Source organism: Larus michahellis, chromosome 1, assembly GCF_964199755.1.
Source record: "Larus michahellis chromosome 1, bLarMic1.1, whole genome shotgun sequence".
NCBI classification, from domain to species: Eukaryota; Metazoa; Chordata; class Aves; order Charadriiformes; family Laridae; genus Larus; species Larus michahellis.
The window spans coordinates 200,893,947-200,921,782 of NC_133896.1; the positions used below are offsets into that span (position 1 = coordinate 200,893,947).

Here is a 27,836-nt window from a genome sequence, read left to right on the forward strand (position 1 = left end):
CCCGCCCCGGAAGCGTTTCTAGGTGACGGCCGCCCCGGTCCGGCAGTAGCGCGGTGGATGGTGGCTGCGGCCGGGCGGGCAGCGCGATGGAGCACATCCGCACCACCAAGGTATCCCCCGCCTCGGCTTTCCGCTCCTGGCTGGGGCGGCCGCTTCGGTCGCCGGGTGGGGGTGGTCGGTCGGGGAGCGGCGGTGTTGCCGGTAACTGAGGGGAGGGCTGGGCTGGGCCGGGCTGGGCCGGGCCTGTTCGGCCCGGCGAGTCCCTGCCCCGCCGCCGCCAGCTGTGGGCGAGGGCGTTGTTGTCCTTCTCTTCCTTCCATTTTGTAGCCCGTGCCTTCCCGGGAGGGGCTCCGGGGCGGTCGGTGCCGCTTGGGGTGTCCCTGGGCCCCGGGGGGGGAGCAGCCGGCAGCAAGGGTGTCTGTCTCCGGTGCTCCCCCCGCGCCCAGGGTGTTAGTTTGTCTGTCCTCTATAGCCAATATGTAAGAAAGACTTATGCAATTTTTCCTCTATTTTTTTCCTAAGTGTTTTCTATATAACTTTACTTTTAAGTCTCAGCTTTCATAGGATTAACTTTCTAACGGTATTTTACTCCTCAGCCCCGGCGGCGGGGGCTGCTGAGGGGGCTGCCCCCCTCTCTTGGGTCCTGGAAGCTGTGAAGTGGGAGTTTCCCGGCCTGGCAGTCTGACCTTAAACTAGGCTTAGAGATGTGCGGAGAAAAGGAGTGGTCATATTTCAGCTCCAAATAGTAGATTTATATCCAGCATTATATAAAGGAACAGACTTTTAATTTTGTGTAATGACTTATATAAATTTTATTTAAAATGCGTCTAGCTGATTTTTTTATATATATTTGTATGTGTACATATAAAACAGGAGGAATGTCACTGATGAAGCTACTGTTAGTGATGCTTACAGTTTACTAGATAGAATAATCTTGCACCAAGCTGACAGATAGCAGATAAGGTTTCTTTATCAGCCTGTTTACTTAGAAACCTGAAACTCCTTGTTTGTGAACTTAGTATTGTATTGTTACAGGCAATAGCTAATTTCAAAATAAAAACTAGGCTAAAACCAGAGTCTCTTGATGAGCTGAGTAGCTGTTTAAGTTTCAAACCTGAAAATAAGGCTAGAAAGGTTACCACTGTCTTTGCATTTGCAAGTGTGTTTCTGCATGTTTTTGGGCCCCTGGTGGGGAAAAAATACTTCATGTAGCAGTATAACTGAAGAGAGAAACAAGCTCTGAATACGACTTACAAGATACAAGACTTACTACTTGAAGCAATTATTTTTATAATTCATACAAAAAATTATCAGTTCTGAAAGTATCAATTTTATGGCTAGAAATAGCATGAGGTTTTGATTATAATTGTCTTGCTTGCTTAGCTTTTTGTAAGCCGTTGGTTTATTGAATATCCAGGTGGATTAAAATGCATATACGCTAGATGGTAATAATTGTGAGTGTTACAGTTACAGGAAGCAGGAAAAGTAAAGTACGGGCTTGCACTCTGGGCCTTAAAGGTTCAGTGCATGTGTAGGTTCAAGTTGGATCTCATTCCAATTGTTCTGAGACATATCTACTTTTTATAATCTGACAGCTGTTCACAGTTGTTTTTTTACAATTTTTTTTTTATTAAAGTAATAGTAAAATAAGCTTCAAATAGCAGTGCAGTCTTGTATTGTTAACTGCTGTGCAGGGAAGCTGTCATCCCTAGGACAAGGTGATGCAGTAGGTTTTATTCCTCGTTAAACTTCAGTTTGCTGGAAATGTCAAAGTTAAAATTGTCTTAAAACTATCAGTACAGCTACTGGAAATAAAGTTTAGCTTTTTGTGAAATAAAACTGTCCAGCAGATTTATGTTGAATAAAGAAGTGAGGTGAACTTAAAAATCACTTCTGTCTGAGAATATATATTTAAATAGCAGCAAATGATGAAAACCAGTTCACAATGTGTCATAAGTGGTGGGGAAATTACAAATAAGAATATTGTGATTTTGCAATGGAGCTTTAGAACTAAAGTGTCCTTAAAAATATTTTAAAGCAAAACATAGTAGAAAAGACTGGAATTTCTTCAGTTAAGTGTTTGTATATTTAAAGTCAAATCTGTTTTAGTGAAAATACTGATGGATTTTCTACTGAAGATAGAAAGTTTTGCTTAGCTTGACTCTTAAATCCTAAGCTTATGTTTGTCAGCCTGAGACAAATGGGGAAGGGAAAACTTTAAATTTCAGTGAGTGTCATACAAAAGTAATAAAAGAATTTTGGAATGACATACTGTAATTTGTTTTTGTCTTGCTTTAATTGTTCTAATTTAATCCTTTGATGTTTTTAATGCAAGATTAAGAAGTAGTGTTTCAACCTTCCTTTCTGTTCTAACTTGTCTCCTGTATTGAAACACTTCTTTCTGTTTTTTTTTGCTTTTAATCTGTAACTCCTAATACCAATAAATTGTATGGTGTATCTCTTTCACTGTCAATACTCTGTTATTGAGGTAGCTGTTCAAATTCTTACTGATCTAAAAATTTGCTAATCTCTTAGTGCTACCTTCTGTCAGAATATAGCTTTTGACTACTTAAATGATCTCTGTTAACAGATGTGCTAAAATTCAGTAACAGTCTTCAATCTCTTAATCTTGTGAACCCATTCTCTTCAAAAATGACGACTGACTTGTTTTTCCATAACTAAGGATTTGCCAAACTTTACAATTGAAAGGCAAAAATAAGAAGTGTCTGTCTAGCTGCGTACCCATTAGAGCTGGCTTGGGTCAAGTTTAAATGAACATCTCATCTAGGGATGCTGAATCTAAAATACGTTTCAGTTGTCTCTAAGAAAAGCGTATCTAGAATTTAGCTTTCATAACTCTTGAAGACTTTACCTACGTAAGAGGAAGCTGGAGCACTAGTGCCTGTCCTCATCTAACATAGAAATACAGCTTTGAGAATAGCTGCCTTGTTACATGGAGAATGGAACTTTGCATGCCAGGATTTTGTGGGTTGTGTTACTGGAGCAAAAGTGGAGCAGTTTCTGTGCCCTTCTCAGTTTGCTGGGGAGCTGCAGTGCCAGGTACCTGAGCAGTTACTGCTGCAGAACTGCCCAAAATAAATTCTGTGTTTTGGCCATGCTATATTGATTTATGCTACTCTGTATCTGAGTGCTGATATGTTGCTGGTTACAGCATAATATATTTTGAGGTACTGATGCATGTAGCTTTGCAGGTTTTTTTGCTTTCTAAACTGAAATCTAGAATATCACAGTAGCACTGGCTTTTAGTAGATATTTTTATTTCCTTTGTTCTGTTTTACATGTGTTAAGTTGCTTTTCTAACTTTCAAAACCAACATTAGGCCTTGCTAGATTGTAAGAAATACCTAAATTGAAAAGACAAGTTTTTAGTGTTCTCTATGTGCTTTTAGTAGATAAATAAGTTTGTACATATGAATTAAAAATGGCTTAAAATCAGCACAGTAGCTGTAGTCTCTCCTAATCACCTCATCTGGGTGCTGGTCTTGCTGGTGTGGTAGTTTTTGGAGTTCTGCCATGCATTTAACGGCAGTAGCAGCAAGCCTCAAGCATAGGAGCTTTAACTTGCTATTAATGAGACGGTGCTGCCAAGAAATAGAGGAATGCATGGAGATAAGCCAGTTGCCATGCTCCTTTCCTGTTGTTGCGCACAAAGAATCATGTAATGTTTGCTTCAAATAAAGCAAACTGTGGAGCCTGTAAAGTTATGAGCAGCAGATAAAATGCAGGCTATCTAGAAATCACTTTCTTTCTGAAATGTTTTCCACGGGACTGAGATAACAATGTTGATGGAATAGCAGAGAAGTTTGCCCTTGCAAGACTCAAGCTTCAAATATCTGCTTCAAAAGCTAGCACAGTCCTTGAATTTTTAGGAGATTGGTATAATTATTAGTATTATGCTTGCATTTCACTAGAATGTATTTTGAGTATGAGGCAAGGTTACGATGATATAGATTTTTAAAGCTGAGGATGACATAAAAGACAATAGATAACTAAAATTGAAGTCAGGGGGACATAATCTTTATGGCTTTGAGTCTTTAGACAGCCAAGGAAGCAAGTTGCTGAGATCAGCTGTTAATTCAGTGCTGGCATCTCAATAACAGGAAATTCAGTGTGTGCTTGCTCTGTTTTGGGGAAGCAGTCTAAAAGCTTAGTAATCAATTGGTTTTAATTATTTTCTAAAAAACTTGATATCCTGGCCTCTTCTACTAGTAAATAACCATAGCATTTATGTGCATGGAGTAAGTATTCTGATGAGCCTAGCATTGTGCCTTCATTATGCACTTTTGTATTGAAATAGGATATTTTAACTAGTCAGTCTTCTCAAAGCTTATGTGACTGCTGTTGTGTTCTTAATAGTTTGGCCCAAATAGCCTTGTGTGTACTGTTGTGCTGTCTACCGCTTTCAAAATTATTGCACAAACTGACAGAGCTTTTGCACCGTTAGGATTTCGCTTTCTGCAGAAACTAAGTTTTGCTCTCCCTCCCCTCTTTTTTTACAGGTAGAGCAAGTGAAATTACTAGATAGGTTCAGCACGAGCAATAAGTCACTGACGGGAACTCTATACCTTACAGCAACGCATCTGTTATTCATTGATTCAAGCCAGAGAGAGACATGGGTAAGGATAATGAATGCTTGTGGCTCCAAAGCATAGGCTCCAGATGCATTTGTTCTTCCTGATCTAAGGTTGAATTTGCTTCCTAAAATGCTCATCTAAGGTACCTCTTGTTCATGGTATCATAACAAGTTAATGATTTGCAGATTGTACTCTTGCCTGACACTGCTGCAGTTGAAATCGGGTAGGGTTGAAAATGTTCACGCTTCTTTTCAAGCTGCTGTAATTTCTTCTCTAGCCTTTACTTGTATTCCTGCATGAATGTGTGGTGGTTTTCTTTAAATTTGCACTGCAGTTCAGGGGCAGGAGTGGGAGACTACCAGGTAGTTTAAGCATCAGGTTTAAAATTTCTGCATTAACTTACCTTGTATTTAGATCCTGCCTAGGTTAAATGAGATGGCAAGACCCAAAGATCTAGGCTTTGGTGAAATATTGAATATCCCATGACCTTTTTTAAAGTGGTAAGCAGCTGTTTCTTCCCAAGTGTTCACCTCCGGAATGAAAGAATTCAAAAGGGGCTGCAGCTTTTTGGTGACCACTATTAATGTTGTGGTTACTGTACTAGCCAACAATCAAAGTTGGATAGTACAGTGATTCCCATTAGTTTTTCTGTTCAGTGCCCTGATGGCACACATGTGGACATCAAGTTCTGTCTTCCACTGTAGCCCAGCTATCTGACTGAGTTCAGTGCCTTAAGTCTATCATCCTCTGGGATGAAATCTCATTTCCCTGTGTGTGGCTAATTATTTTTTTCTGTGCGTGTATTACCTGATGGTGTATCTTTCTGGATTACCCTTAATTCTGTATCTTGGTTATCTGACTAGATGCCTCATGGAGCTTTCAAGAAAAGTTATTTTTTCCGTGATTTGTTCTTAGATACAATGCACAATTTTGTACAAACCAAACTGTTATACTTTCATACAAAATGGGTTATTGGGGAGAATGTGATTCAGAAGCATTACTTGCATCTCCCTGTGCACCACGTTAAAAGGTTTCATTTTGGGGAAATTGAATGTATAATCAGAGTATTGCATTTCTGTGATGAGAATGCAAGTATCAAGTATAATTATGATAATGTCTCAGAGAGATAGTCTTTGTAAATGCGTATTTGGCAGCATAGTTTTCAGGTGCCTGTCTAATTCTGATCAATATTTAAGAAGAGATGATTGCTTCACTGAGGTAATTGAAATGCTATCAAGAACGTCTTGTTCAGTTGAGGTAATGCATCTGTGGCTTTCTTGCCGTGGCTGAACAGCTGTTGCTTTCCCATGTATTTTTTTTAAATTTTGTGTAGATCTGCCACACAGATGAATCTATGAAGGGCTTTTGTGTATCCATTACTGTGGCAGTCTTCTGTTAGAGTGGTTGAAAGGCATTTAGCTGAGAGGCTTTCATATCTGCATACTGCAATGGGTAATACAGGAGATGTGTTCATTCTATAGGTGTTGAATACTGGAATTCTAAAATCTTCTGTATCTTTTATACTTTGAGTTGCTTTCCCTGATTTGCTTTATGTTGCCTGAAAATTCTGAAGTGCGTTCCTGTAGATCCTTTATAAAAAAAAAAAAAAGGCAAGCATATAGCCTACTTGGACCCTGCCTAATTAGATGTAAGCGTATCAGTTAGCAAAGTTATAGAAGAGGACTAAACAACCGCAGTGGAGTTCTACTTCTTGATTTTATTTTGTTCTGCATTTAAAAGGATATTTACTGCCCCTTGCAGATATTAGACAACCCCTCAATACGAGGGAAGTGATTAATTAAATTTTGATGAATTATGATATCCTTATCAAAATGCCAGTCTTGGATTTCTTATTCTAAATTTATTTCTTTTCATAACTAAATGATTGACAAAATTAGTCAAAATCTGTATTCAGCATTGCTTAATATCTGCTTTTGTAAATAGTATGCTGTTCCCATTTTTTTGTCAGCATGCTAATGCTGTGAGTTCTTGTATGCCACAGATACTGCATCACCACATTGCTGCGGTGGAAAAACTTCCCTTGACTACTTCTGGCTGCCCCCTTGTCATTCAGTGCAAGAACTTCAGGATAGTTCACTTTATTGTTCCCAGAGAGAGAGATTGTCATGACATTTATAACTCTCTGCTTCAGCTGTCAAGGACAGGTAATACTTCCAATTGTAAAAGACTTTGCAGTATATGTCTGGATAACAAGGTGGTGGTGGGAAATCCATGGCTTTTTTTTTATTATGTAAAAGCCTTTTAAATGGATTTGATATGTGAAAGAATTTTAATGATTAAGTATTAATCTGCAAACAAACTCAGAATATGCGTTGCCTGGCTTTTGTAGGTCACTGATGTTCACTAGCAGAATGCGAGATTCCTGTTTTTTTTGCATTTCTAATGTTATCCCTGAAATTGTGACTATAAATGTGTATAGTCTTTCTTTACTGGTGTGTTCCATAGGTAAAATGCTACTAAGCAAATACTAACTTGTTACTGATTTCATGCAGTTTGAAAAATAAAACTAAAGTTTTGATGCTAAAAATAGCACTACCAATTCAGCTTTACAAGAGAGTTCTGTCACCTAGTGTGGTCTTTAGCATTTTCTTCTTTGCATTTAGAACAATGTAAAATGTCGTCATCTGTGATATGTGAATAATGTATTAGGAAAAAACATAAAATATTTTGAAAGCTTTTTTGCTTTAAAGGAATCTTTAAAACTTACTGCTTTTAAAGGTCAGTAGATGTAAATTTCTGTTCTTACCTCCAAAAGTAGTTCTTCTAGCTCTTGTAAAGTCCTCTAATAATTCTGCCTTTTGTCTTGTTCAATTTTGTCAGTCTTTATTTTGTGACTTCTGATTTTTCCCTTATGGCTTTAGAAACATCCTGGATGAAATACGTCAAGCACCCTAGAGAGAGCTCTCATAACCTACCTTTAACTAAATATCCGTAACTGTGTCAGTTAACAGTATGATAGTTGTAGAATAAATATTTCAAGAGTGTCAAGTATCTATGTAGTCTTGCTTCTGAGAATCTTGAAGCCTGAAGCTTTCTCTGCAACTTGGGCAATTTCAAGACTTGTCAACTGTGCTACCTTTCTCCACTCAGAAATTTTTTTTGGGGAGGGACAACTCATTATATAGTCTTATTCTTTACCTTTTAGCAAAATATGAAGAACTATATGCCTTCTCCTATAATCCAAAACAAAATGAATCGGAGCAAGTCAAAGGTTGGCAGCTTATTGATCTAGCAGAAGAATATAAGAGAATGGGAGTGCCAAATGCTAACTGGCAGTTGTCCGATGCAAATCGTGATTATAAGGTAAGTGTTGTAATGGAAACATGTTTTGTTCTGCATCTGTTTCTGCCTTATCCTCTTATCCTATAGTTCTATGGAAAACAGTCTAATACTGTGAAAGCACTTGGCTTGCAGCATGAGCAAAAACTTGCAGGTGAGAGTGTTAACTCCTTAATCAGTGTGCAGTCTCACAACTTTCTAACTGAACCTTTTTTCAAGGTCTCATTGAGAGAGTGTGTGTGCATAGATGCATGTGTTCTTTGGGATTGTTTCTAGAGTATACTTACCTGTTTGAAGCCCAGCCCCAGCAATTCTGGTGCTCTGCAGCTCTGTTATCTCTCTTAACTGACACGGATTCTGCTTTAGCATTTGTGATGATTAGTTTTCATCTTACTGTGTGGTCTGCAAATACAAAAAATAAGGGAAATAATTTTAGTATTTTATTTGAAATTCATTCTTAGCATTTCTACTGAAGAGTTGTATTCTTGAGAGGTGAATGCTAGTATAACAGTGCTTTCCAGCAGTGCTTGGTTGTATAACTTGGATACCAATTTGTACATCCTTATTCATGGCTTGTCTTCTCTTTTGAGCTATTTATGTGTATATAGAGAAACATGTTAGTGTTTATCCTTTCTCTTATTTCACCTAACATAACTCAAATTAGATGCAATAAAACTAGTATAGGCTTTTTGCCCTGTACGTAAAATTCTTTGTGTGTATCTGTGTCTTTCAGATTTGTGAAACCTATCCTAGGGAACTTTATGTTCCCAGAACTGCAAGCAAGCCCATAATTGTTGGTAGCTCTAAGTTCAGAAGCAAAGGAAGATTCCCAGTGCTGTCGTATTATCATAAAAATAAAGAGGTATACTGTGTCTTCTCTTAATGCAACTGTACTGAAAACTATTTCTCAACACTGGGCAGTAGTTCAGGGTAGGTAAGGAGAAACTGACCTCAAGATAACTGCAGATAGCTTTTTGTCAAGTGATCTGTCTGCCTTTATATATCAAGAATAAAATCTGTTAGGTCAAAATGGGCGTCAAAACCCCAAAACAAAACACCAAAAGAATAGAGCTGGTTCTTTAAGGAGGAATTTGAAAGGAAAAAACCCCTAGAGAACGGGAAAAAGATTTTGCAGGGTTTGGTAGAGTGTGGTGTGAAGCAGCATCTACCTGTCTTAGCTATGGAGTGTCTTTGAAGGGAAAGAAGGATTGTCCTCTTGCTGAGTTGAAAAATTTATGAAGGCTGAGTGTTAAGCTACTAGATGCATTTGAAGATAACTACTATTTGGAAGATGCAACTGATACCTTCTGAAATAAAATATATCATTGAAAATTGCATGCTGAAAATTACATTAGACGATAACATATCATACTTGCAGTAGTAAAACCAAACATAACTCACTTCATACCAATAGAGTAACTTGCTTGCCCAAAGTATATTTTTTCCAGTTTATACTTTCTTGGAATTTTTAAACTTGGTGAAAGTCCATTATGTAAACTGGTACCTTGCCCATGTACATAAGCCAGAAAAAATCTAAAGGTATGTCAGAACATTTTAAGTTGTAGTTACTGTGTTTGAAGGTGTACAAGTGATATACTTAAAGTCGGAATGCCTAAACTTCTTTCAATTTAATGCTGTTACCTGCCAAATGAAACAATTTGTTTCCGTGTCCTTTTTAGAATTATGCAAAGCACTTAAACTACAGATATTAAACTGATGCTAATTTGTTCTTTGTTTTCTATGGTAGGCTGCAATTTGCAGATGCAGTCAGCCGCTCTCAGGTTTCAGTGCCAGGTGCCTGGAAGATGAACACATGTTGCAAGCCATCAGTAAAGCAAATCCTTCAAATCGCTACATGTATGTCATGGACACCAGGCCAAAGGTATGTATGTCAGGTTCTACAGACTGGCCTCTCCTCCTGAACATTAAAGTACAGGGATACAGTGTAATTCTGAAAAAAAAAGAGTGTTAAATATAACTCTATTGTGGGCAAAAATGTTCTTTAAAGGTAAGTTTAGGCCTCTCTGTTCAGGTGTTTAATTACTTGCTTTCTTAAAGAAGCTGCGCACCTCTCAGGACTCGGCTAGAATTCACTGAATATGCTAGTGAACTTTTGGGGAAGTGCATTTAAAAATACACTTAAAACATAGTTAAAACATGAATAATTGAGTGGGATCCAAATCATTGTAACTGTTTGAAATTAAATTCATAAAACAGTAAGCTGTGTTGGGGTTTCTTTGGGAATGGGAGAGAATACTGTATTCTGTGTATATGTTCTGTGAAAACTGCTATTGCTCTTTGTCTTAGCCAGGAAGAAATAGGGTAAATTCTGTTGTAGCATTCTGAGGTCATAATTCATCACTGTCTAATTAAATTGAATTATGTTGGGTTTTTGACCTGTGTTGGAATGTGCATTTAAATAGGTATTCATTTCATAGAATCACAGAATGGTTCAGGTTGGAAGGGACCGTAAAGATCATCTAGTTCCAACTCCCCTGCCATGGGCAGGGACACCTGCCACTAGATCAGGTTGCTCAGAGCCCCATCCAGCCTGGCCTTAAAAACTTCCAGGGATGGGGCTTCCACCACCTCTCTGGCCAACCTGTTCCAGGGTCTCACCACCCTCATGGTGAAGAACTTCTTCCTAACGTCCAGTCTGAATCGACCCATCTCTAGCTTTGATCCATTCCCTCTAGTCCTACCGTTACCCAACATCCTAAAAAGTCCCTCACCAGCTTTCTTATAGGCCCCCTTAAGATACTGGTAGACCACTAAAGGTCTCCTCGGAGCCTTCTTTTCTCCAGACTGAACAACCCCAACTCTCTCAGTCTGTCCTCATAGGAGAGGTGCTCCAGCCCTCTGACCATCCTTGTGGCCCTTCTCTGGACACGTTCCAGCACGTCCATCTCTCTCTTATAGTAGGGGCTCCAGAACTGGACTCAGTACAGTACAGGTGGGGTCTCACGAGAGTGGAGTAGAGGGGGAGAATCACCTCCCTTGACCTGCTGGCCACGCTTCTCCTGGTGCAGCCCAGGATACGATTGGCTTTCTGGGCTGCTAGTGCACACTGACGGCTCATGTTGAGCCTCTCGTCCACCAGCACCCCCAAGTCCTTTTCTTCAGGGCTGCTCTCAAGCCAGTCACTGCCCAGCCTGTATCGGTGCTTGGGATTGCCCCGACCCAGATGGAGGACCTTGCACTTGGTCCTGTTGAACTTCATGAGGTTGGCATGGGCCCACCTCTCCAGCCTGTCAAGGTCCCTCTGGATGGCATCCCTTCCTTCCAGCGTGTCAGCTGCCCCACACAGCTTGGTGTTGTTGGCAAACTTGCTGAGGGTGCACTCTATGCCACTGTCCATGTCGCTGATGAAGATGTTAAACGAGACCGATCCCAGTACTGATCCTTGAGGGACTCCACTTGTCACTGGCCTCCACTTGGACATGGACCCATTGACAGCCACCCTTTGGGTGCGGCCGACAAGCCAGTTCTTTATCCACTGAATTGTCAGTCCATCAAAGCCCTATTTTATCATCTTGGAGACCAGGATGTCGTGCGGGACAGTGTCAAAGGCTTTGCTCAGGTCCAGGTAAATGACATCAGTTGCTCTCCCCTTGTCTATTGATGTTGTGACCTTCTCATAGAAGGCCACCAGGTTCGTCAGGCACGATTTGCCCTTGGTGAAGCCGTGTTGATTGTACCCAATCACCTCTTTGTTATTCTTCTGCCTCAGCAGTGCCTCCAGGAGGATCTGCTCCATAATCTTACCAGGCACGGAGGTGAGACCGACTGGCCTATAGTTCCCTGGTTCCTCCTTCTTTCCCTTTTTGAAAATGGGGATTATGTTTCCCCTTTTCCAGTCAGTGGGGACTCCACCAGACTGCCATGACTTTTGGAATATAGTAGAGAGTGGTTTAGCAACCTCATCCGCCAGTTCCTTCAGTACCCGTGGGTGTATCCCATCAGGTCCCATGGACTTGTTCACTTTCAGGTTCATCAGATGGTCACGAACCTGATCTTCACTTACGACGGGCAGTTCTGTCCAACCCTTGCCATTGTCTTCTGTGACTCCGGGAGTGTGGCTGGAGCCCTTGCCAGTGAAGACTGAGGAAAAGAAGTCATTGAGAACCTCAGCCTTCTCCATATCACTTGTCACCAGCTCCCCCGTTTCCTTTCTGAGGGGGCCCACACCCTCCCTAGTTGTCTTCTTACCATTAATGTACCTATAGGAATTTTTGCTGTTTCCCTTGATCTCCTTGGCTAGATTTAATTCTAACTGAGCTTTAGCTTTTCTCACCAGGTCTCCTGCTGTTCGGACAGCTTCCTTATATGCCCCCCATTCCAGCTGTCCTCTCTTCCACTCCTTATAAAGTTTCTTTTCGTGTGACAGTGTGTCTAGGAGCTCCCTGTTTATCCAGGCAGGTCTCCTAGCATTCTTTCCTGCCTTCCTCTTCCTTGGTATAGTTTGCTCCTGAACACAGAGAAGGTGATCCTTGAATACTGACCAGCTGTCCTGGGTCCCCCTTCCCTCTAGGGCTTTGTCCCACAGCACTTTGGCCAGCAGATCCCTGAAGTGATCAAAGTCTGCATGCCTAAAGTCCAGGGTCGTAAGCTTGGAACATATCCTCCTAGTTGCCCTGAGGATCTTAAATTCTATCGCTTTGTGGTCACTGCAGCCAAGGTTATCCCTGAGCTTCACATTGGTCACCAGCCCTTCCCTGTTGGTGAGAACGAGGTCCAGCATAGCACCTTTTCTGGTTGGTTCCTCTACCATTTGGAGGAGGAAGTTGTCGTCAATGCATTCCAGGAACATCCTGGATTGCTGGTGCCTTGCTGTGTTGTCCCTCCAGCAGATGTCAGGGTGGTTGAAATCCCCCATAAGGACCAGGGCCTGTGAATGCGAAACCACTTCTATCTGCCTATGGAGGGCCTGCTTTGCTGGTCAGGTGGCCTGTAGCAGACCCCTACTGTGACATTGCCTTCCCCAATCTTCCCTTTAATCTTAACCCGTACACTCTCAACCAGCTCCTCATCCTTGCCCATGTGGAGCTCTATCGATTCTAGCTGGTCACTGATGTAGAGGGCAACACCTCCTCCCCTCCTACCTTGTCTGTCCTTCCTAAAGAGCTTGTATCCATCTACCCCTACATTCCAGTCATGGGAATCATCCCACCAAGTTTCAGTAATGGCCACTATGTCATGGCTTTCCAGCAGCATAGTGGCCCTTAATTCATCCTGTTTATTGCCCAAGCTGCGTGCATTCGCATAGAGGCACTTCAGCTGGGCTGGCCGTGTCACCCTCTTGCGGGAATCTCCCTTGATTCCCTTGGGGTGTCCTGGTGCGTCGTCTCTGGCTTGCCTTAGGGCATCAAGTGGAGAGCCCTTACTAGGACTCCATCCCTCTGCCCCTGATGGGCTGCCCCACTGTTTGTCACAGGCAAGCATGAAATTATTGACCCCTTCCCCCTTCAAATCTAGTTTAAAGCCCTATCAATGAGGCCTGCCAACTCCTGCCCCAGAATCCTTTTTCCCCTCTGGGATAAGGGCATCCCACTTATCCCTCACTCAAATCTCTGAACACAGGAGCTGGAAAACAAGGATGTAAAGTGAAAATCTTACACTGCAGCATCTGCACTTATTTTGAGCTGGGTTCAGCAGTAGGTCGGTCTGACAGACTGAAACTGAGCCAACTGTGGGTTTTTTATAGTTGTAATTTTCATAGCTGTAGCAATTTATTAGCTTCTTACCCCCAAAACTGACATTTTTTTTTTAGGATGTCTGGAAAGCGCATGTATGGTTAAGTCTGGGTCTTACTCTTTAGGTTAATTGTTTTGTAGTGTCTTTGCTCATAAATGTTTGGAAATAAGTAACGGTTTGTTGGTGGGAATATGGAGGAGAGAATAGGAAATTATTAAATGCATTATTCAGATATGTCAGCTCTAAATATAGACTGCCTGTTGGTTTTATGTACCATGCCTTTCTTAAGCTTGAATGCTTTCAAGTTGATTTGCCACGAACTGTTAATTCATTAGAATCTGTTTATAGTATGTGCTCTTGTGCGTTTTGTGTTTTGCTTTGGTTGTTTTTTTTCCCCTCAGCGTATTCCATTGAAATTGCATTACTTCAGTTTCTTAATATGAGATTTTTATTTCAAGTACTGGTTTTCAGTATTTTTATTTTGCTCTCTTAAGCTTAATGCAATGGCAAACAGAGCTGCTGGGAAGGGCTATGAGAATGAAGACAACTACTCTAACATTAGGTTCCAGTTTGTTGGCATTGAAAATATTCACGTAATGAGATCCAGCTTGCAAAAACTTCTGGAAGGTATGTTCTAACTGTATGATAATAGTGCATGTGAAAATAAGATAAATATTTTTCTGAAGTCTTCAAAAATAGATTCACAAACTGTATGGATATTGCTGTGTTTTATCACAGCTCTGTTTAGTACCAGTTTGTTGTGCTTTGTTGTAATGAATTACCTTAAAACTTTACCTTTAAACTGTAAACCCAGAGAATGGAGTTATTTTGAAGAAAATTGAATTGCACATATGTCTTGGGTGAACTTTTGATTAGTGTGTCAGTGGCTTTTGGGGAGATTTCTGTGTTTTCCAAGTATACATGCATGAATACATACATGTGTAATAAATACACAAAATAGTGTATGTCTGTACCTACACTTTCATATATAGAATATGGATTCTTCAAGGAGCACTTAGTTCCCCAGAACTCACAGTTAATAAGCATGTTGTCCGTACAAAACTTGAGCTCTTTGGCCTGGTGAGCCACTTCTGTGCTTGTAGGTGCATCTTAGTGTTTGTAGAGAGGAGGGTAGGGGAAAAGCGAACCACTTTACCATAGCACTGCCTGCCACCTGGTGGCGAAAATCATAGAATCGTCTAGGTTGGAAGGGACCTCTGAGATCATTGAGTCCAACCATTAACCTAACACTGCCAAAACCACCACTAAATCATGTCTTAAGCACCATGTCTACCTATCTGTGACTCACCATCCCTGGAGGTATTTAAACCACTTCCCTGGGCAGCCTGTTCCAATGTTTGATAATGCTTTCTGTGAAGAAATTTTTCTTAATATCCATCCTAAACCTCCCCTGGCGTGACTTGAGGCTGTTTCCTCTTGTCCTGTCTCTTCTTACTTGGGAGAAGAGACCAACCCCCACCTTGCTACAGCCTCATTTCAGGTAATTGTAGAGAGCCGTGAGGTCTCTCCTGAGCCTCCTCCAACTTAAACAACCCCAGTTCCCTCAGCCACTGCTCGTAAGACCTGTGCTCTAGATCCTTCGCCAGCTTTGTGGCCCTCCTCTGGACACGCTCCAGAACATCAATGCTTTATTTAGGTATAGGTAAACAGCTGAAAATAAATTTAAGACACTTTGTGGATTATTAATACTGAGATTAGAGTACAGTGGCAGAAGTCAGGGTTCCTCACCTGACAAAATATTTATATTAAGTGTTTGTCTTCTAGAATTACACAAATATTTCCAGTCATGGAGAAGGATTACAGTTGTATGGAAGCCTATTTGGATGAAGACATCCTGGTTACATTGGTCAAGAAATCTTACAGGCTAGCAGTGTAGGCTTACTTCACTCTCATTGAGCCTGTATCTGCTGCTAACCTGTTCTTCAGGCACTCTGTATGGATGTTGTTGATGCCCCATCCCTGGAAGTGTTCAAGGCCAGGCTGGATGGGGCTTTGAGCAGCCTGGTCTAGTGGGAGGTGTCCCTGCCCGTGGCAGGGGGGTTGGAACTAGATGATCTTTAAGGTCCCTTCCAACCCAAACCATTCTGTGATTCTATGAATACTACTGGCTTTGATAATATGTAGCTTTGTAGTCTTACACTTACTTTATTGGAGGGAAAGATGATCAGCATGAGCCTGAACTTCAGTTTTTGAAGTCTGGCATAATCCCTCTTTCTTTTGCTACTATCTTCAGTTCCAGAAAGCTAGCTAATAAATCTTGATTTTTTTTTTTTTAAAAGACACCTGCTCCTGTGCAATAATGCCTGAGGCAGAAGCGTGTGCATCACAGTTAAACTTCACAGACTTCCTATTTCTTCCATTTGACTTAGCATCCCACCAACAGTACTGACCAAATATATTGCTGTGGCTTTCATTAAGGATGGAATATGTTTCAGTTTTTCCGTGTGTGGATGTCTGGTTTATTTAAACCCAATTGAAACAAAATTGTGCGTAATGTCTGTAGTTCTCTAGATCAGGTTTTGGGGCAAATGAACACAGTTGTTCTAACTCTGTCCACATAATTAGCTAGATTTTTGCTGAATGCCACTCTAGAAATAGAAGCATCTTTAGGGGTAGGAAGGACCTTTAAAATTTAAGGAAGTATGCCATAATCTACTCTTCAGACCCCTGTTAGAAATAGGGTGATCAGGAAGGAAATGTGGTGAAAATGGCTCATAGCTTAAAATGAGGAAAATGCTATTTAATGTCTGTGTACCAACTTCCCATGGATGTGCTGAACTAAATGTTCTCAAATCAGGAATGTGATACCAATGACCCTGTTCTTTCAAGAGCCATTGTAACTGGGACTGTCCTCGGGTTTATTTATAACAAACAACTGTTATTCATTCTTCAGCCTGTATCCTGCTCCTAGGTTCTCTGTCCATCTCCCTGATTTCTTTTAGAATCTAAGAATTCCATTTTCAAGCAGAATGTAAGACATAGTCATATAATCTGTTCCAACATCCTTTTGTAATGGGACTACACCATGGAGCATGCTGGTAGCGGTTACAGTCTGTTCTTCATCTTGGATTCAGATGGTTTTTAAATATCTTGCATGCAGTGAAACAAAACTTTTCTGAAATAGATTTCTTCAGTGTGGACATGAGGAGTCTGCTCCCCTGATGGGCAGGCTGCCCGTCTATACAACACCAATGGAAGAATCTTCACATAAACTAAATTTGTGGCTGTGGTATTAAATTTAAAGTCCAGTTTTTATATATCTGAAACACAGTATTACATGTCAGAAAAGACTGATAACCAAGAAGATTTTGTTTATGTTGAGAACAGCACTTCTGCAGGAAGTATTTGAGGAAAAGGCTCAATAATAGCTGCAGTGGTCTGCTGCATATATTTTGATGGTGGAAGTGTGTTAATTAAGGTTGGGGTTTTTTGTGAGTTATGTGGAGTGTGTGTAGGGGAGGTGGGTTTGTTTGGTTTTATTAGTTTAGCTGTTACAAACAACCTCTGCCCCCAACCCACTGTGCTTCAGCCTGGTTCCTAATCACATCTTGAACTGCTGCCTGAGGCATTGTTAGAGGTGTGTATAAGGACAGTCAAGCAATGGAACACTGAGGTTTTGGCACTCACATGCCTGTAGGGCATGAATTTATGATGGGATGCATATAGGCAAAACTATCTTGAATGATAGTTATTGTGAAGTAGCTGAACATCTTAGTGGTACCATAAATCGTCTCTTACCCTTTTTAGGGACCATAAGGCACCAGAAACTTTTTTTTTTGGCATATAAATGTCAAAACAGCATCAATGCAAGTTCTTTATTTCATGTCTAAGTAGTATAAAAATGTCTGCCTTAATTTACAGAACTAGAAAGTAATTATTTGGGCTCAACGTATGTGTTCTTATCTCTGCATTGGTTTATAAAAATATAGGAATCCAGCTAGAAGGGGGAAATACCAGTGGTGAAATATTTCTACCAAGCTGAAAATTCTGATCAAAAGCAGACTTTGACAGCAATATCTGGGTGAAAACAAACTGAGGGCTGAAAGCCTGTTTATTTTCTAGCTGAAAGCTTTGTGCTTTAAACCATAAGCTACAGACCGTAAGGGTGAGCAGCCGTGAGTAGTGCCTCTAGACATTGCCTTGTCTGTCCAATCCCTTCCCTGCAGATGTTTGACTTCCCAGCTATTAAAATATTTTTAGCTTCTTTTCTTTACTGTAGAGTGCTGGACCTGTTTATGCACTGTTGTGATTGAACTGGTGTATGGAACCACTGGTCTACAGGCAGTGTGAGTTAGCTGAAAGGATCAAGTAGTTCTCAGATGATTTTCCTCTGTGAAATAGACACCTCAGAAACAGAACTCCTGCCTATCAATGCTCTCTCTTTCAAAGACTGGGGAAAACTAGCATAGCTTTTTGCTGCTTCTACTGATATTTACAGACTAACCTTTAAAGCTAGGTCTTGTATCCAGGGTTTTCTTGATGTTTTGTTATCGTGTTGTGCTATGATTTGCTAGCTCTTTCTAGGTGACAAAGATCTGTAGATTTTAGAAAAAGTGCTATGATCCTTATTTGGAAGCCTGTCTTTGTTACAGCATTCAGCAGCGACTGGCATAATGACACTTCCTGTGAAGAGCCATGGGGAGCATACAAAAACTCTTATGGCTGAAAGCTGAGAAACATGTAGCACAGATACAGGAAAGCTGCGCAAGGCAGTGGTTTAAGAGTTTATAGCCTTCATTACATCAGGGGACTTGACTGAACAGGAAACTGCATCACAGAACGACTTAGTGAATTTTGTTCTCTATTTTCCCTACTAACTCTCTTCCTCCCACACTCAGAGGTAAAGATTACTTTGCAGCTGCTGTATGAATATCCCTGCTGACAGTTTTCAGCTACAGAGCCTTTTTATTTTCATTTGGGGCCTGCTAACTTGGTAGACAGTAGGCTTCTGCTGTGGCAGGGGCAGGTATTTTTGTAGATGACAGTCTCGGGTATCTTCTCTTAGAATCACATGTAGTTGAAGCTATATCAGCCAGGGAATATTCTTTTCTTATTGCCAGAAGTTTATCATGTTTGGACAGTAATGTAACTGTGGGAGTTGGAACTCAAAATCATACAAGAACCAGGTTACGTGTTTCACTTGTGAATTGGTAAGCGTCTGTGTGACAAACTTTCAGTCTACAGCTCTTGCTGTTACACTACAAGGCAGCTTTCCTTTAATGTGAGTTCTTCCCTGCCCTCTCAATCAGCATTATTGTTACAGGATCAAAGTATACCAGGGAAGAAAGGTAGAGATCAGGGTCAGAACTGTAGTATGTAATTTCTGGAGGTAGACAATCTCTATGGTTTTCAGTTCATCACCATGTCCTTGTACTGCACTTGCTCCATTCTCCTAAACAGAATGGAGAATGTGATGAAACTCTGACTACTCTGAACTGTGTGTGGTGTCTGGATGCAAATACTTCCTACTAGTAGTTGTAATCTTTAAGTATTTCTGTTAAGCTTTTGGCACTCGCATTGCCTTCCTTGGTAAGGCTCCCCATCGGGGATAACCAATATATTTACTTTGAATGTTTTGGCTTTTTTTTTTCCAAAAAGGCACAAAGGTCTTACTCTTGTCATTCATGGTTACTGTAGTTCTACTGAATTGAATTTTGGATGGAGCACACTTTGTAGTAGCCCTGTCTTAACCATTTCAGTGGGGGTTTCCTGAAAGATTTCTAATCAACTTACAGCATAGGGCATTAGAAACAACATACAATTATTCTTCTTTCTCAATTGCAGGGTATAGGTAGCTGCAACTGCTTAATGCTTTCTAACTCTCTGTTATTTTCAGTCGGTGGCACGAAGGGTTTGTCTGTCAACGACTTTTTCTCTGGTTTGGAGAATTCTGGGTGGTTGCGTCATATCAAAGCTGTGTTGGATGCTGCTGTCTTCCTGGTCAAGGTAACTTGTGTGCTGCTTCTTTGTTTGATGGCAAGTTGACTTTCTACCAGGGAAAATTATACTTAATATTATGTACTATGTAAAATTCTGCAGCTGACCTGTTTGGAAGTAGATGCTTAGTATACACTGATACATCTGATATGCTGTTTTAAGTATTACATGACTGGAGATGTTAAACATGCCAGCTAATGTTTTGGGGTTTTTTGAATGCTGTTTGGTCACCTTATTGGGAGATAAAGGGATTCTTATGCTCCCGAGGTTCTTGTAGGTATTTATGAAAGGTGTAAGCAATTTGGAGGTGGATGGAGCAAACTATTATTTATTGTACCCTGAAAGACACGACTCTTGGGGTACTAATTGCAGAGAAACCAAATTGACTATGCTGACTTCATCTAGGAAGGAAATGTGACTCTTAATGAAGAATTCAGAGGAACAGTTGCCTTTGCCAGACACTTATGAAGCCAAGGGCTCAACCTGAGGGGGGCTGGGTGAAGAAAAAACCTGGATCTTTTTTTTTACCTAGTGAAAACTTCTGCCTTAGAATAGAATATTCACTAAGAAACAACTGTGTTTTGCAGGCAATAGCAGTTGAGAGCGCAAGCGTATTGGTGCACTGCTCAGATGGCTGGGATAGGACTTCCCAAGTCTGTTCTCTTGGAGCTCTCTTACTAGATTCCTATTACAGAACAATCAAAGGATTCATGGTAAGCTCATTGCATTGTTGAGTTGTTCCGTGGTAAACAAAGGATGTAAAATGAGTATGAAAGTGAGCAGTGTAAACATGCTGATGCTCGCTTTTTGTAGTTACAAATATAAAACTTGCAATATACTGGTAGATCTTTCTTTCAGAAATACTTTGCTACTGGGAAGAACCATTTACTTAAAATCTAAAAAACTGAAATACAAACAGTGGATTGCTTTTGGCACCTTGCAGAAATGTTGCAATGATTGCCTTTTGCATCCAGAAAAGCCCATTGCCTAAGAAATGTAAGGATTCCAAAGCGCTTATGTGAGATGACAGAGGAACAGAATTATAGCAGCTCTGTGCTTTCATTACTTGTCCCAAAATCAACATTATTAAAATCTAAAGGTGACAGCTCCCCCAGTGACACAGACTTATTTAAGCAATCTAAATTTCTTTATCTTCCTATAGAGAGGAAGAATTATTTTGATATGATTATTCTTTAGAGTCGGAAAATCAACAGTGTTCTGCAGTGGCAATACAAGATGCTATGGGAACTCCTGAAAAATAGTACATAAAATTAGTTCCATGTAGTAGTTAGAACTAACTGCCACAAATATTACAAGCAAGAAAAGTGAAGTTGAGGAGGAATTAGAAAAGGGTTAATTTCTTGTGAATAGTGATAATGTGTGTAATCTTTAGGGAAGTAGTTTCATCTTTTTTTTTTTCAGTCCTCACTGTCCATTAGATTTCTGGGAAAGCTTCTGCAATGGACAGGCAGTCTTGTGTTTCTTTTGGTGCTTGATACTGTGACTGAAGTGATAAAACAATCTAGTGTTGATATTAACAAACTCATTGCTATAAAACGTTACAAAGATTATATTGTGTGGCTTTATGTAAACTATGAGAGCAGGAGTGCAATACTAAAATTTTTCCTATACTTTGCAATTTTCTTTGTAAGTTGGTTGATAATCTATTTGTGAAGTCATACAGTGTTAGTACGCTTAAAGCAAGCCTGGCTTAACGATAGTTAACTAAACTGCTAAACTTTTCTTACTAGTTTTAGAAACATGCTTTCAGAATCTCTTGTGAAAGACTTCCAAGAAAGTAAAGGAACTACAAAGTGACAAAGAGTTGCTCCTACTGTAGTTTATTTGACTGAAATTTAAAATACAAATATCAATAACCTGTGGGGTTAATACTATAGAAGTAAGATTGAGTAACATTTTAAGTGAGATTTTGTTTGTTTTTACCCTTAGGTCTTGATAGAGAAAGACTGGATCTCTTTTGGGCACAAGTTCTCTGACAGGTAGTTCACTCTTCCAATCCAGTAAAATGTATACGGTGAACTGAATGAAGTATTCTTGAAAACAAAAGACAACTTGTGGATGTTAAACTACTGCAGTGTTGCTAAAATTTTGCAATGAGTAAGCTATTTTCAGTAGAGAGAGCACTTCTGTATTGCTATTTATAAGCCAATTATCCAATAGGTATTTGAATATTATAGACATAAATTTCTAGTGCTGCTGATGCTTTGCTCTCAGATGTTGGTAACTGCAGCTAGATCTGCATGTGTGCACAGACAGTGCAAAACCAATATAAAGCTATGTCCCATCTATTTAGGCAATCTAAACCACTTCGTTTTGAAATTGTTAAAAAGGAGTTTGCATTTATGTTTACTTCTAATGCTGAAGTCACGCCTACCTTTAAAAGTTCTGTATGTTAAGAGTTCTGTTTCCCCCTTGATCTGCCTGACAGCTATAATAATAGCCTTGCTGCTATTCACTGCTTTTAGCTGGTGTACTCTGAATGTTGGCTATGGAAGTAAGACACAAAGGAACTTAACTGTCTTATGTTTCTCTTCTGTACTGAATACAGATGTGATTACTTACAAGTCAGAAAAATAGGTTAAATATAGACTTATTTCTATTCAAAAATTGCCCTAGTTCTCGAAGTTAGGTGCTTCATCTCCAGACCAAAGCTAGTGTCAAATTAATGTGCTGTCGCTGAAAAATTAAGACTTTTTGAATTTCTAACTTAAACTACCTTCAATCTGCTTATGGAATCTTTTTCAGGTGTGGTCAGTTGGATGGAGATCCAAAAGAGATCTCGCCAGTGTTCACCCAGTTTTTAGAATGTGTGTGGAATCTGACTGAGCAGTTTCCACAAGCCTTTGAGTACAATGAAGCTTTCCTCCTTCAGATCCATGAACATGTCCATTCATGCCAGTTTGGTAACTTCCTTGGAAACTGCCAAAAAGAGCGAGAAGAACTCAAGTAAGCAGATATATTGTAACATGTCTTTTGTTTATTCCAGCAGACTAAGAACTCCTGTGAATCTTCTTCATTTTAGGCTCTGACTAGAAATAGAGGCAGGACTGGGAGTACTGAAAGGGATGTTGAACTGCATCAGGGAACAGCAGTGCTTCTTATGCTTCTGTACACTGAAGACAGTCTAATTCTGGGAGAAAATCCCATGCTCACTTTTCACAGGGAAAGTTAAGGCTTCTTTCTCCTTCTTTGCCCCCCCACCTCCCCACCCACCCTAAAAATGGGTAAGTTTAAGTATAGAAGCAGAAGCATTCTGCTGGGGGAGGCCCCCAATCTATTTTTAGGTAACCTAATTCAAGACTAATTACTGTCAGTTAGAATTATTAATAGAATGTCTCCTAATGCTTCAGCTGGAAAACTTCTGTAAAGTTTTATCAGTTCATTTTTGTCTCAAACTGTACTTCAAAAGCATTTATTGTAACTAGGCAAAACTTGCACAGTGTAAGCACTAGTACTTTTAAAACTGATAGTTCTGTTCAACATTGGCATATGCCAGGAAGAAGCTGATTTTACTAAAAGCTCTTAATTTAAGATTTATAACCATTTCTAGTAACTTATTTTTAAAAAGTTAAGATGGATTTGAGTTGAACAGCTTCTGGTTTTTGCTTGCAATCAGTGTCTTGACCGTGATCTCTTCTTGCCTTAAGATTAAAAGAGAAGACATATTCCTTGTGGCCGTTCCTTCTGGATGAAAAGAAGAAATACCAGAATCCTCTGTATAATCCAGATTTTCCTCCAGGACTAACTCTTCTGGAGCCTAATACGGTATCATTCAATTTCAAGTAAGTTTGAATTATATACAGTATCTCTTCTTCAGTTCTTTATCCTGCATAGTTAAAACTGTCTGCTACATGCAGGTTTTGGAGAAACATGTACCATCAGTTTGATCGAAGTATGCATCCCCGGCAATCTGTGTTCAATCTTATAATGAACATGAGTGAACAAAATAAACAACTGGAAGAAGAAATTAAAGAACTGGAAGCTGTAAGTATTACAAAATAAGTGTACTTACTTGTGACTTGTTCTTCAAATTCACATTTATAGTCTAATAATACTGCTAGCTTTCATATAAATGTCACTACTGTTTGGCCTAGTGCTTGTTCTATGTAATGTTGACTTTGACTTTCACTGTATGCTTCTATGTTGAATGCCAGACTATGCAGCCAATGTTCTGCTTTCAAACACAATTTATTTTGCTGTACTGATGAACTGTGTTATGTAAAAGTATTCCTACTACCAAAGCATTACTGAAGATGGCTTAATATAGGTTTAGTTTATGTTAAACTTACCTTAGATGACAGGGTACCCATTGTAGCTACAGCTGTGTTGCTAAACCAAGGCGACTGAAAATGTTTTATTTCCATTATAGCTACTAAAATGGAAGTAGTAAGTATTGTCCTTCTCTTAACTTCATATGCAGGTGCATGCTATTGTAAGTCACCATAATTATGGGGCATATACATTGTACTGCTTATTTGAAGATGGGTAATTCCAGAGATTGGTTTTCTATAAATGACTTCTAATAGCTTGCTACAGCAAACAACTAGAAAAACTGAGCAGTGTATCTCACTTTATTCTCGTATGGCTTAATGAGTAGCCTTTCATTGATGTTTCGCTATGGTCAGTTGAGGTGCTGAAACTTCAGAACGGTATCTTTTAAAAAATGCAGCTGTTCTCTAATTATCAGTTTCCCTTTTTTGCATGGCTAGAAATGGTAACACTTAACTCCTGTATGTTATTTTGGGACATGGGAGAAGGAAGAACAGCTTTTTCCAGAAGATTTTATTAAACTGATCCTACCATAATGTAATGAATTCAGGTCACTGAATCTTAAACTGTTTCAAATCTTCATTGTATATTTAAAAGTTCTTATACAACTGAAGAAGGAAGGTGAAAACTGAAGGTGAAGCAAGCGGAAGAATAAGCAAGATGAAAATTCAAAACTGAGACTTGACTTTACTAGAACGTTGTTCCAAGGTGTTAAGTGAGAAATGCGGGCTCAGGTGAACTTGAGTGATGAAGAGATAGAGTTGTTTGAAATCTTGATTCCATCTTCAAAAAGTTGGTGTCAGGAAACACTAGAGTCTTCTGGGCTCAGTCTAGGTTTTAGTAGAGCACAAACACATCAACAAAAAATATCGGTTCAGTTAACTAGTTCAAGCTCCCAGTTACTGAGTGAGATTTGTTTGAATTAAAAAAAAAAAAAAGCAAAACACCTTAATCCAAATCTATCTTCTTCTCTTGCTGGTTGCTGCTAGGATAGGTCCTTTCCTTCAATCCTGTTTTCTAGTTGACACCTTTTAGTGTCTTCCTGCATTTGAACAAACCATATTAGCATTTTTCAGATATAAAGGAAAAGTCTTAGAAGGCTTTTAGGAAGGACGTAAGGGCTTAGGTACAAAATTACTTTTTGTCTTTAAGAGACTCATGGTCTACTGCAAGCTCACTACTTGCTAATAGTTCCAAGGCCTGTTTTCCTTTGCTTGTACTTCAGAAAGTATACCCATCTTGATAGCAACCAAACAACGGGCAGGTCGGGAAGAACCTCTCCTTCTCTACAGACACTGACGACGTTCAACGTGTCTGCATTCTGCTCAGCTGCAAATTTTAAGCATAAGCTTGTGGCATCTGCTGTCAACTGTGGGGGGAAGAATATTTTATTGTCTAATGGCCTAAATATAATAATACTGTTACGTATGTAACTTAAGATATATAATAGAGGGTTCTGCAGATGCTAAGTTAACCAGCAAAAGTAGTGAATTCACTTCCTTTCAAAGCAGAATATTTTCAGTAAAGCCGTGATGCTCACTGTTAGTAACTATTTTCTACATTTCAGAAAATAAAGCGGAGAAATGGGCAGTCCGATGTGGTCCTTGTGAAGGAACAGCAGCAGCCTGTTCATCCTGCACCCATGGTACTGAAAACCCCTCCGTGCTTCAAGAAGGAGCAGCCACTGATCCCTGTGAACGATGCTGTAAGAACTATAGAGGGCAGCAACACAGCAGACAATCGCTACAGTGAATTTGTGGAAGAGTACTCAAAAGCTGAGCCTGCTGTTGTCAGCTTGGAGTATGGAGTGGCCAGAATGACCTGCTAATTAAAATGTGACACTGTGCTCCTCTTCTAGCCTGACTGAATTAAGAGGTGGATTATTTTGCGGATGGGTCTGTGCTGCATGACCAAAACATGATTTGTATATCAGCAAGTTTTGTTAACGTAGATTAGAACAGCATGCTAGTTGTCAAGTGTTTGCTGTTCTTTTAAGGGGAGAAAAAAAGCATAGCTGTCTTTTAAAAGAAATAGGGGCATTTGGTAAGTAGTGACTAAAATCAAGGAATGGTATGTCTTTGGACTGAAGTCAGTTTGCACTAAATTGATTAAAACTGTAATATTACTTTATTCAGTATAGGAAAACACAGGTGGTCTTTCACGAATTGATTTTATTTGGGCAAGAAAACTTGAAGTTTCTATTTTAGGAACTGAAGCTACATGTATATATCACATATTATATGAATATGTATACTCTTGTTTAATGTCACCCAGTACTAACTTTCAGTGTGTTAAGTGCCATGGAAAAGTACGATATATTTCAAATCATAAATACTTGGCCTTAAACCTGTCAGATCAATGATATTGTTTTCCTTTACTACTGCAGTCTACCTGGCTCTGTTTACATTGTATTTGCTCAAATTGTTATTTCCTTAAAACAGGACTGAATATAAGGAATGAAGCATGCCTAAGCTGGCACAGCCTTTCAGCAAATAGCTATATGAATGTTAACTTATCACTGAAGACTATTCTTTTTTCCATTTTTGCTGTTGTGTAAAATATAATAGGTTGGCCTGATTTTTCCTCTCTGGCAGCTCTGTAGATTGAGCATTATTGAAGCTACACGTTGTCTCAAATGTTTTGATTTGTGGCAAGTTATTTAAGTGTAGAGTAAAAAAAGAATAAAACATGTCATGTAAGAAACCAAAACTTAGCCAATAACTGAATAGTCAGGTTCATTCAGATTGTTTAATTGTGTGCTGTGCAGTTGCTCAAGCTGCAAGAACGGAAGCAGAAGTTTTGGAAGTGTAGTCTACTGACGTTGTTCCCCAAGTAAAAAAAGTCATTCGTGTGTGCAAAGCTCATGAGAAAGTGAGTCCCTCCTGAATCTTTCATTAGAAGAAAATCTTAGTTATTGGTGAGACTCCCCTTCTCATCTTGTAGAAACTTGTGAACCTGTGCATATTTAGTAATTTCAGTACAATGTGGAGATTTTTATGTAATTGGAGAAGACAAAAACATCTTCTAGCAGGATGCAGTAGAGATCATGGAACATATGAAAAAAGGGGGATGCTTACAGTTTGTAAGCTTAATTATGTATCTGTAACCTTCTAGTAAGGGAGAAGGGTTTTGCTGAAGTTTGTCTCACGATGGATTTTCTGAGCAGATAACAGAATATGGAACTCAAATGCTGGTGCCCAGCTCTTAAACGGAGGCATAGATTACAATTTGGGGTGTTAAGATCCCTAGGTAGAATGTTAGATTAACGCTACTAGCCTTTTATGTGTGGATTTAAATAACTTTTGGTTACAAGTGAAAAGGAGTTTATTCTCATCATAATCCCTGAAGTCTGTTTTGTTAAAATTACTGGTGTGCTACCCACAATTTGACATAATTGGCAGCATTTCCCTCTGCACTGTATTGGATCCAGGACTCTGTTAACAAGGCCAGTATAGGTTGTGATCGAGTTGCACTTGTGAAGCTGTCTGGGAGAAATTAACTGCGACTCCTGTATTTGACTGTTAATTCCCCTGTTTCACTAATTCGTTTTTAAAAGCCTATATGTGTAAATAAAGATTCCTAAGCATCTTTATTCCCAAAGATATGAGCATAGTGTCATCCTTAAAATACATTATCCAGTCATTTGAAAATGTTTAGAATCTTTCCACCACAGGTTTTGATAGTTTCACGTTTGCACAGTGGTGCCTTACAGGGTTGCAGCAAGAGAGGTTTTTGTGCCTTGTTATTTATTGTCTCCCCTTCTCTCTCACCTTCTGTATCAACTTGGTTCTGTGGTTTTCCTTTGGAAAAACATCTTATGTATTAAGCTTGTATTGTATCACAGTAGTGAAACAAACTTATTGCTGACAATGTAGGTAAGCGTTATCGATTTGCACTCGTTTGTTTTAATATTTAGCTGCTCTGGTGTGCCATGTACATGTTTTATATTTATTGTTTAGAGTTTATAGACTCAAAAGATTATATTAAGCTTTTTTGCAAA

General features: G+C 39.6%; 1 protein-coding gene across 1 annotated transcript; it reads left to right on the forward strand.

Annotated features, from left to right (window-relative positions):
* MTMR6 (myotubularin related protein 6) lies at positions 1-27,836 on the forward strand. The gene is made up of 14 exons (XM_074569045.1): positions 1-110; positions 4,520-4,636; positions 6,597-6,759; positions 7,761-7,918; positions 8,628-8,756; positions 9,642-9,776; positions 14,083-14,215; positions 19,446-19,555; positions 20,134-20,259; positions 21,497-21,546; positions 22,313-22,513; positions 23,215-23,349; positions 23,425-23,551; positions 25,404-27,836. Exons 1-14 carry the CDS (start codon positions 87-89, stop codon positions 25,662-25,664), a joined length of 1,869 nt encoding a protein of 622 aa, XP_074425146.1. The 5' UTR covers positions 1-86; the 3' UTR covers positions 25,665-27,836.

Bases quoted from the DNA above. Each gene is read 5' to 3' on its own strand.
- MTMR6 (XM_074569045.1), top strand. From the start codon at position 87: ATGGAGCACATCCGCACCACCAAG. The intron at 8,757-9,641 runs GTATACTGTGTC...TTTCTATGGTAG, and splicing joins ATTATCATAAAAATAAAGAG to GCTGCAATTTGCAGATGCAG. The intron at 22,514-23,214 runs GTAAGCAGATAT...TCTTGCCTTAAG, and splicing joins AAAGAGCGAGAAGAACTCAA to ATTAAAAGAGAAGACATATT.